This window comes from Amphiprion ocellaris, chromosome 2 (genome assembly GCF_022539595.1).
Source record: "Amphiprion ocellaris isolate individual 3 ecotype Okinawa chromosome 2, ASM2253959v1, whole genome shotgun sequence".
Classification (NCBI taxonomy): Eukaryota; Metazoa; Chordata; class Actinopteri; family Pomacentridae; genus Amphiprion; species Amphiprion ocellaris.
This window is the reverse complement of record NC_072767.1, coordinates 18,759,086-18,770,155: the sequence shown is the minus strand read 5'-3', so window position 1 is coordinate 18,770,155 and position 11,070 is coordinate 18,759,086. Positions and strand designations below refer to the sequence as shown.

The window sequence follows — 11,070 nt, the reverse complement described above, 5'->3', positions numbered from 1 at the left end:
TCTTTCGGCGACTAACAACCAAACCTGTAAATAGGGGCTTTAAACGAGACGTTCAGGAGGGGTCAGAGGGCAGAGGAAAATCCTCCACTGATGGATTAAAGTTACGTTTTACACAGCGGCGAATGGCCTTAAGTGATTCTGCAGTAATTACACGTCTGAGGTAATAGTTACGAGGTCTCTCCCGCCCCCTGCCGCACAAAGCCTCTCTTTGCTACTCTATTTCTAAAACGTACATAAATCAAACAGCTGCTCGTTTTGTTTTTCTATTTTTAAAACTCCAAGGCAGCGACATTTACGGGTGTGTTTATAAACTGTGAACGCGAATTACGAGAAACACTTCAAAGCAGCAAAAAAAAAAAAAAAAAAAAATTTCTGTCGGAATAAAGCTCATTATTTGCAACAGAACAGGCGAAGCTTAAATAGAGCCGACTTCTTGGTCGTCTGCAAAGAGCCCTCAGCAGAGTAAAGTTATAAATATGTTTTAAAGAGAGCTGCAGAAGCTTAAGTAAGATTTAACCTCCATCTGCTCTTACAGAAATCCACACACAGCAGCAGCACACAGACACCTTAATCCAGTGACTATATAATAAATATACCCATGTTCACTCACTGCACACCACACTGTTCATACTGTGTATATTCTTTATATATCTGGCATCTCATCTCTACTGTTCATATTGCTTATAGTGTCATACTGCTCTGTCATTTACCCGTCTTTATATTTACATTTATTTCTCTTTATCTTATTAATCTAGCAAATTGATATTACTTACAGCTTATTCTATGTATGTACTACTCTGCTCATACTGTTAATTCTGTATCAAACTGTATGTATCCCAAACTGCTTATGGGATACACATTACTTACACATGTCAGTTATATGTTGCATACTTACATGCACTGTCTGTTCTGTTTATTGTGTTAATACAACTCAAACTGTATCTATCTCAGCACGCTTATAATGCTCTCAAAGCTACTCTACTTAGAGATTTTACCTTACACTGCACTTTCCCTGTTTCTTTTGCACTTAAGGCTATATGCTCAAGTGCATTTTGTTGTCGTAGTACTTATACTCTGTGCCGTGGTAATAAAGTTGAACTTGATCCAGTCTAATCTCATTACTGTTGTCATCCTGAGGGTGTTCTTGCCTTCGTGGTCTTGGATCGCTTCTTGTGGTTTGTGGATCAGAGTAAACGACGTGCAGGTGGAAAGATCCGAGAATGTAATCAAGCATTCTTTGAAGAGGTCACATCCCCTCCAGCATGCAGTTGAAAATATGTTAACTATGTCCTCCTTTGGGGAACCCTGTCAAATGATCTGTCTGTTGGTATTTCCTATCCAGTTTTATTAAGAAAACTCTGTCACCATATTGTATTTCCATATTTTAATTGTGTTATGCGACTGGAGTAATCAAGATGAACTTTTTAGCAGCCTAAATAAACATGGATCCCCCGCAAATGTCTGATGATGATTACTATACTTTAATAGTTGACAGCCAGTTCTGATCAGACTGTAGTTCTGGTGGACTCTATGGTGTTTTGTTTTGGGGGTTTTTGTAGGTGAATGGACTTGCTGGGGCTCTGTATTTGTTAATAGGCTAATCTGGTTTCAAAAGGTCCATAAGACCTCTCTAATCTGTTGTTTTTTATAATTCTTATTTTTATGGGGCTTGTATGATCCCACATCTGGCATGAATCTATCACCCAAACTTAATTTTTCTGGGTGTAACTCAGGTCAGCTTGGTGTTGTGAAATGCTGATTTCAAGGTTAAGAATAAATGTGTATTCTCAAATGTGTGCAGACATTCTGCCAAGGAACTTGTTGTGACACAATAGACCAGACAGCAAAACAGCAACTGAGTAAACCTTGGTGGTGAGATTGCGCTTTTCAGCTGCTGTTCCCAAGCTCAAGTTTCAGCGTCCCTTTGCTTTATCCCCAATCAAGTCATCCGAATTTCAGACTGCTGTGGTCAGTGCGTTGACAGTAGACTAAACTCAGTGTCAGCCGAGACACTCTGGGATAAGTTAAACCAAATGGATTTACTGTCAATTCAACTAAACAGAGAAGATCAGAGGGTCTCTCACTCCCAAACTCCCCCTGTAGCTTTGGGGATTTTTTTGTTTTTGACATAGAGGGCCAAGACAAAACCTGAGGAAAGAGAGCAGGGTGAAGTTACTAACTCAAGTTTAGCTCACTGTTAATTTCTCAGTTTGTGCCCTCATGAAAAGTAGGTTGCTATGTTTAAGTAGCTATACATAGACACATTAGGTAGTAAAATGTTTTGACACTCAGGGCTGAGTTACTCATCTGATCCTTAGTTTACAATTCGGGGAGTATTAGGCATTTAAACCTCTGCTGGACATTCATGTCTTAATGTCACACATCAGTCTGATTGGCACTCAATTAGTGTCAGGGCCTGGTGCCAGGGATTGTTATTTCAGCCGTTTTCACACTTCTATTAAACCATCTGTCCTCTCTGCTGGCCTCAAAGGATGTTCCACTGTCCTGTAAATGAAGACATACTGCAGACTCTTGAACTCTGGGATTTGCTCTATATTGGCCATATTTCATGTCCAGACTTATAGGTCTCTGACTTATTAGCTGCTTTGGTCTCTGCACAGCTCTGCTTAGGTTTAGGTGAGTGTTTTTTTCTTATGGACAACTGACCTGCTGGGTTTGAGAAATACCGAGACGCTGTTGATTGAAGATCCTCCTGAGCGACACTTAATCACACATGCAGAGCTCCTCTCCTCTGTGCTGCTCTGCTCTTTGTAATAGCTCTTGTTACTGTGTTGACAAAAGCCCACTTTAGCTAGCCACAAGCTTTTAAAGCTTCCCTGAGATGTTTGCACTTCCCTCTCGCCTCAGTGCTATTTGGCACAGTCTAAACGCTGCAGTGAAGAGTCCTACTGTAATAAATCCTGACTTTCCCTTTTCTCCACCAGACATGTTTGTAAAGCTGTTTCTAAACCAAGTGGATGTTGAGGAACACAATCCGAAGAGAGAAAAATCTTGATTTGTTCTACCAAACTATCATCTTTTCTGCTTTAAAAGACAGTTTTTTCCTAATTTATTCAGATTCTGGCTGATGAAAGTTTTATGACCTTGATTTATGAACAAATAAAGAGAGTATGAGAGAAATTCTTACTTGTAAAAGAACCTTTTTACACTTGAATAGATAACACAGATCAAGGTTAATGGTTTGAATAAAAACCAAAGTTGACTATCTTTCTTTTAGAGTAGTGTCTTTGTTTGCTTTTTTTGTGCTCCCTCATTAAGTTGAAGCAGTTTGTGTTCACTCGAATTATTTTTGTGCTTCATTATAATATTTCAGTGAAGATTGAAAGAAAAATTCACCAAAGTGACTCATAATCATCACATAAAGTCATGTGTTAAAAGGGAATTCAATACATGACTTGCAAGAAAACACTGCAGCTAAATAGTTTTCTTTTTTGATTATGTGTTCAGTCCTATTAAAGATGATTAAGTCCAAAACAGTCCAGAATGCAAAGATGTTTAATTTAGAAAAATCTATGTGAGGCAAAAATCCACAAATTTGTGGACAGGAACTGGCAGAGCTTTTGCAATATTGCTTGATAAATTATTTAAACTGATCACCAAAATAGTCGCTGATTTATTTTCTTTTCAATCAGTTACTTGACAAATAGACAAACTGTTCCAGCTCTTAAATGTGCAGGCCTACAATCTAAATTTTAAATACCACCATAATTGATTCTATAAGTTATTTAAGTCATTAAACAGAGGATTCAAACCAAGATTTATTCAAATTGTTCAAATATCTGAAGTCATTTCCAAATACATGTCTGAGCTTCATGTGCTTTGGGAGTACTGTTACAGCAGCAGCAGAGAGGTCATTTCAGGGCCACTGAAAAAGAGACAACATTCCTCTCATTAGCACAAATTATTACAAGCCTCCAGTGACAGGGAGCGGAACAGTTTATTGGTCCAGACTCTCACTGAATAGAATCATACATGAACATATGGACCTCTCAGCAGCACCAGTTAAACCGTGGTGTATCGAGCCGCGCCAGGACAGGATCGGAACGGAGAGTTCCCACTGGGGAAATCAGCCAGGAAGACAGGGTTGTAAGAGGGCGAAGCTTCTATCAAGGCCTGCCGCTTCTTACGGTCACGCTTCTGGTAGCGGAAGTTAAAGGGCGGACGAAGAGCCACAAGGCCTGCCACTTCTTCAGAGGAGGAATCATAAGGCCCAGCATTGGGAGGCCTCTGTTGCTGGTTTGTTAGACTCTCAGCAGATTCACTGGAAGAAGAGCTGAGAGCTACGGAGGGGTTGACAGGAACAGAGGGGTCGAGGGGCACGGGGTCAACAGGTATGGGGTCGGACGGCGCCGGCTGACCATCAGTGGGTGATTGGGGATCAAAGGGAGCAGGCTGCGGATCGTTTCCTGGGTCATCAATTATGGGTGGAAAAGTTGGGACTGCAGGTTGGGGGAGGTCGTGACCCTGTGGCTGCACTGGTCTGAGGTGGTCCACATTCTGGAGACAAAATAGACAAGATCATGCCAAAATGACGACATCACAAACTCACCAGTCTCAGTCATGCAGTATTACAATACATGACCCACATCAGCTTTAAAAAGACATGAGAAAACAGCATGATTATAGCACAGGACCATACACCTTTAAATGTCAAACATATGATTAAGCATGCACTAGCATAGCATGTAAGATACTGCAGAATATAATTGCCTGTGGAAACCATTCAGAGAGTTACATTATTATTCCAAAGGCTTCTTTAGTCAAATCTGAAACAAAACAGAACCTAAAACATTCATCAAAACTAGGTCAGGCGGTGACTTATTACATTCCCAGTGTGCAGCCTTGCAGTGTGAAGTGACTTACAGTTACTCTCTTACTGACATACATCTGTATTTGAATGTTCTCTTCATTCTTGGCTTGCATGTATTTGAGCTGTTATGATTGCTCAGCATCTGTGCTGCTGTTTTCCTGTGTTTACTGTGCTGTCATGGTTCACAGATTATAACGAAGGACAATTAAAACAATTTGATTTGGTCTGTGGTTCAAATTTTACATGCATACTGAAGGTCAAAGTGTCCTGAATTCATGTAGTTTATTCTCATCTCATTTATTTCCCCTTTTGTTTTCAAGGAAGAACAATGTCATATAGAAATCATGTTAACAGCTTGTAGCGAAGCTGGATTTTTTTTTTATCGCTTTATTTTGTGCTTCTTTCCTTCTATCTTCAACACATTGATAACATAATCATTGTAATTGTTGTTGTTTTCTATTAGAAATTACTGCGGCCATTATCCCTGAGTGATAAGATAATAAATATGTTTTATTTGCCTCTTGTACCTGTATTTTATACATCTCGCAGAACACCTGAACTTCAGGATCAGCGTTAACGTCTCCACGCGCAGAACCTGTACAGAAACCTGCAGTCTGAGAGAAGAACATGCAGCATTTTATTAATTTCTTTCAGATGACTCTGTCAATAAACAAAGCAACGTAACAGAGCAGGAGAGAGTCAAAGTAAACAAAAAAGGAAGATTTCCTGTCAGGTTTCTTTAATAAAAGAACCAATTACCAAAGCCTCTTAGTGGTGTCAGTTTTAAACATAGAAATTAATCTGTCATGTCATCAAGTGACACTCCCTGGAGCTGCTTCATTGATAGTAAACAACATGCTGGCTGATCGATGTTTAATAGACTTTTTGCAACAACATTAATTAGTGTCACACTGTCATCGTAATAATCATTCTTTTAATGAAGGGAGCTATTTCAGACAATGCGGTTTGATCAATTCAAAGACTGGAATGATGTGCAGCTTTTTCCACTTACATGCCTTCATTTCATTCGATTCACCTGCACATTCCACACAGCTGTGCTACCAATTACTTTGAGAGTTGTTTCAAAATTCTTGTGGTTTCTACACACACAAGAGAGCCGGAATATGATAACTACCCATTGATATATTTTTGTGCAGACAAATTTCAGCAAAGGCTTTGAAAATAAAGACTGAAATTACAAATTTTCACCAGTTTCACAGAAAACTGAAGAACTAAAGAAACCTAACAGGATTTGATTGCACAGAATTATCAAATAAAGAGACCCCTGAGTGTATGACTATATTATAAATGTTTCATGTGGCTAGATAACTTCTAATGTTGAATAAGTTGGCTCTGGTTGAATACCTCTGTGTCAGATTGGAGTGTCAGCCGCTGGCAGGTGCCTCTTTCTGTTACTCCCTCTGGACACTCTTGGACTGTGTACTCCACAAAGGTGGCTTTTACTGGCACAGCCTGAAATATATATTAAAAAAATGGTTAGAAAAGGGCAAATTCCACAAATAAACACATCCGTACATACACACAGAAATAGAGGTAGTGTAGTTTTGCGCTATAATGTGCTGTAACAGCAATCTTTGTGGGTTTAGATCCCAAAGCTGGGCTATCAAAATGCAAAGAAGTACAATATCCTGAGCTTTGGTCCCCAAGCAAACTATTCAGTTTCTCATTTGCTCTCCAAACAAAGGCAGGGTCACACAGTAATGTCTAAAGTACCTTCAATAATCCTTTGCAATGTTGCCAGACTCTTCTATTACTATTACATTATGGTTATTGTTGAGCAGCAGTGGTTATCATCTGGCACACAGAAGCTCAAAACTGCACTGTACCATCTGCTGAGACTTTTCTTGAGCATATTTCCCCACAAAGATAACATTCAGCACATTGCTGAGAAATGACATCAGCCCCAGAGCATCGTTTCTTCCATCAGAGTTTAGAATTGTACATGCAGTTGTACCTGTGCTGCAGCTCTGGTGATCCTTTTCACTCCAAGTCCTATACCCAGAGTGGACTGCATCTTATATTGGGTCAGAGTGAGCCGAGCAGCAGTCACGGCCTGTGGACTGTCTTCAGGAAGCAGGACGGGACAGGTTGGACAGGTCTGCTGGAGCTTCTCTGGAGGATCTGCAGAAACCAGAGGGAGATAATCAGGATGTTTTAGGAAACCTTAGCATTGAAATTACATCCAGCGAAACATTATGCATGTTATGGTAAAGCACTGTCATTTGAAACAGATTACAATCAGAATGCTATGAGGATTGACTGATTTAAGGACATCTTTGAGTTTGGTGACCTCTGCAAATCGTCAGCAAACAACCACTGAAATTTAAACCAAAAAAGATTTTAACAGCCATAGTGGCAAAAGACCTTCATGGGTTTGCATTGCCAAGAAATAATCTAAACAATAAGCATTGTGTAAAAAAAAAAAAAAAAAAAAGAGAGATTTAGATCAGGGTGAAACCAACTGACATTTTCATGGCCGACATTTTGATTTCTCACGGTGGGAAATACACAAGTGTAGCTAATTATTAATTAATAATGGCTCAGGTCCATTTAGCTCTGCCAGTAAACCATTGTTCATGCGATTAGTTACACCTGCGCGTGACAAATTGAATGAAAACGTCCACAGTGAGACATGTCTACTCTGAGATACATTTCTTTTGCTTTTCTTTCTCATGAACTTTATGCAGTAAATGATGTTACATCTGGGATTTTAACGAGACACCTTCTTCATTTTAAATTCATACCAGAACCGTCCAGAGTAAAAAACATAGTCTGTCTTAAAACACAATACAGAGCGATCCCTGTCAAATTTGACTTGATTTAACCATTGAAAGCTAGCTCATTGTTGCTCATCACTTTACATTCTGTATATATCCGGCGAGCTACATGAATCTATCAAAGTAATGGAATGTGTAGTAATATAACTGTATGCCAATGTTACCTGGCACTAGAGCGCAGTCGTAGCTGTACAGGTAGGAGTAGCCCTCTGGTGTGTGCAGAATGGTGGTGTTGCAGTTTCCAGAGACTTGCTGAAAATGGTAAAATGGACAGAATTCCTTGTTGGCACAATTAAAGCCCCTTTAGTCGACCAGTACTATCTTCAGTAGTAGACTTGGTAATGAATTAAAACTAAAAATATTCCTTTTCTGATAATCTTCTGTCAATATGAGGACCACATTTTTCAGTGAGGAAATTCTGACTTGTGTTCCTATTTCAAAGGCCTGTTTTTAGCAGAGGACTTAATATTAGTTTTCAATCAGGAACTGCACTGCAAATGACCAAATAATATAAACTACTGTTTAAAAGATTGGGGTCACTCAGACAATTTCATGTTTTCCATGAAGACTCACACTTTTATTCATGTGCTAACATAATTGCAAAAGGGTTTTCTAATCATCAATTAGCCTTTCAACACCATTAGCTAACACAATGTAGCATTAGAACACAGGAGTGATGGTTGCTGGAAATGTTCCTCTGTACCCCTATGGAGATATTCCATTAAAAATCAGCCGTTTCCAGCTAGAATAGTCATTTACCACATTAACAATGTCTAGACTGTATTTCTAATTAGTTTAATGTTATCTTGAATGAAAAAAAAATATTTTTCTTTGAAAAATAAGTACATTTCTAAGTGACCCCAAACTTTAGAGCGGTAGGTGAATGTGAGACTAATTGTACAATTTGCAAATCAACTCTTCAAAATAAAGGTGTCTTTATAGGTGACTGTATTAAACTGCCCTTTTTATAATGTGGTTACTGCTTACAAGTAAGAGTCCTCACAGGTATAGTACGAGGACAGGCACGTGTGTTTGTTTGTATATGTGTGTGTGTCCTACTGTTTCCATGAAGGGTCTGACGTCACAGCGTTTCCATGGTTTTGGGCTGCCTATGTAACACTTGGTCTCCAGGACATCCAGGTCCATGTAATACACATTGCCTGCCGGGCCCTGACAGTCACAATGCAAACAGAGGTAACAGAGAGAGGAGGAGTAAACAGTGCTGCATGGACAGATTTCCCTACAGTAGTAAATATATAAACACCAGTATTACATTTGTTATGGGCAAAGTAGCAACCTTAAATGAATGTTAATGCATATCCAAGATTCAAATTTATGAGATGTCTCCTGCCAAGTACCATCTTGTGTTAAACAACATATTTAGAGAGCCATTTCTTCGATGCTTTATAATTCCACCCAATATTGATTTGAGCCGCAGCACTGAAAACAAATGCCAACACTTGGAGCAGGTGTAATGGCAGCTCTTTTAGGTCATGAAGTTGAACCGAGCCTCTTAAAACCTGATCTATCCCACAGTCGGACCACTATAGCCTTCAGCAGCTGACAGCATGAAGTTCATCAAGTGTGTTGTGCAAGGTTTGTCCCAGCAGTCCTGCACTGAAATGACCTGGACTTTATTAACAGTCGCTTCAGTCCTAAAGGCATTTTTTCATGAGGCGTGAAAAGGAGACGGCCTCTCATTCCAGGACATAAAATTATGTACTTTGATTTCAATGTTACATTTATTAAAAGGGACACGCACTGATGGCGGTCATTCACAGCAAAGTGCAGACAACAAATATTTATTGTTCCTCTCAGTCCTTAGTGGCTGAACACTAATGCAATTACTGCTATTTTTCAGAGCTTTGATTTGATCCAGTGGTTGCTAAACTGTGAACCAGAGACTACAGTGAGTCCTTGAGAAGCAGAGTTTAATTTCATTATCATTTCACCAGACTAAGAGTCAGCACATTGTGACAATGTAAGAGAGTTACTTCTGATTAGAAGTTTGACTGTGCACATTCATTTTTAACAGCTAGACACAAATCTTGTCAAATGTGGTCCCAGTGATATGAAGACTGGCCACGGCTGGTTAAAACTATCAATGTGTATCTCTTTTTCATTGAGATGTTTTGATATTGTAGCAACAACTGGAGGGAAAATAACCTTTCCACTCTGGTTAAGCATGAACAAATCACCCAATGACAGATTTTCACAACAACCTCCAGCAGCTTTTCCCACTGAGAATTAGCCTCTGTACTGACCTGAGCGTGCAGGTGGACGTTTGCAATGCGATTGAGGGCAAACTTATAGCCATCGGTGCGATCCTCATTGATGTAAGTGACAGCCAGCCGAGACAGCTTCTCCACTGCTTTGTCGTTGCAGGGTATAGGAGCAAGTTCAATGGGCATCAGTACAAAACCCTCACCATACACACACACGGTGTGGATGGATAGCAGGGATATTAGCAGTAATAATGTATGGACGGATTTGTCCATGGTGGCACAGGTTTAGACAGGAGCTCAAAAACAGAGCTGCTTTAAAGTGAAGTTTGTTCTCTTGTGTTTGCCTTCAATCGAGGCAGTGACTTTTGGAATGAAAACAGGAGGGAGCTGTTGAAATGAAGCCAAGGACAAAGTTTATTTGATGGCAAAGAGCTGATATTTGTGAATGAAGGTTCCAGGGATTTATTTAACCCAAGGAGCACTCATTCATTTGGGACAAATAGAGTGAATGTCAAAACTGTCACTCATAGTACTCCTGTGTTCATATGCCTGCATATATTAGGATTTAGGACTGTCAGTTCAGGAGTCATTTCCAATCTGATCAAAAGGTGTCTGTGGTATATTTGTGCAAACCAGTTCAGTGCAGTGGATACCTCATTACATTATAATGAAGCCAAAGAGTCAGTGTACACTGAGTGAGTTTTTGTGTCTGTAATAGTATTATGCTACCAGTAGGGGTCACTGTGTGTCTGATGTGCTGTACTGGGGGGAAATCTACTGGTCCACCAGGCAGAACTGGGCTAATGATTCACTGATATCCAGTTAATTACTTTCAGCATTAGACTTGCTGTTGTCTTGGAACCTCCTAACTCTGATATTTGTGTTTCCTGCCTTACTGTTACTGAAAAACCCAGTGGCCCTTAATCTGACCGAATTTACGTCACTGTAGTAAATGAGCAACAGTAATTATTTCAGCAGTTCCAGACCAGTGTGTTGTTTACGAAAATATATTCAGATGAATGTATTATAAATGGGATGTACAGTACATATTGTTTTTTGTTTTTTTTTTTTTGTTTGCTTCAAAGCAGTAAACAGTGAGCCAGGCTCCGCTGTGTGTTGTGGGTGGGGTTCACACTTTTAGAGCAGTCAGATTGGTTCCATTGTTCATGACAAGATCGATTAATGTCTGTAACAGCAGCTCAGTACACACTGGGAC

At 39.7% G+C, this 11,070-nt stretch overlaps 1 protein-coding gene across 1 annotated transcript; it reads right to left on the bottom strand.

The window, feature by feature from the left end:
* Positions 1 to 3,766: 3,766 nt before the first annotated feature.
* Positions 3,767 to 10,211, bottom strand: si:ch211-262h13.5 (uncharacterized protein LOC571127 homolog). Its single transcript, XM_023263257.3, has 7 exons — positions 9,894 to 10,211; positions 8,689 to 8,799; positions 7,794 to 7,881; positions 6,807 to 6,973; positions 6,197 to 6,304; positions 5,359 to 5,445; positions 3,767 to 4,518 (listed from the first exon to the last, which is right to left on the bottom strand). The coding sequence occupies exons 1-7, from the start codon at positions 10,125 to 10,127 to the stop codon at positions 4,024 to 4,026; spliced, it is 1,290 nt and encodes a 429-aa protein (XP_023119025.2). The 5' UTR covers positions 10,128 to 10,211; the 3' UTR covers positions 3,767 to 4,023.
* Positions 10,212 to 11,070: the final 859 nt, after the last annotated feature.

Excerpts from the sequence above, each read along its gene's own strand:
- si:ch211-262h13.5 (XM_023263257.3), bottom strand. The coding sequence starts at position 10,127 with ATGGACAAATCCGTCCATACATTATTACTGCTAATATCCCTGCTATCC. Across the intron at positions 7,882-8,688 it reads TCAGACCCTTCATGGAAACA|CAAGTCTCTGGAAACTGCAA; the intron begins GTAGGACACACA and ends TACCATTTTCAG. Across the intron at positions 6,974-7,793 it reads CGACTGCGCTCTAGTGCCAG|ATCCTCCAGAGAAGCTCCAG; the intron begins GTAACATTGGCA and ends TGGTTTCTGCAG.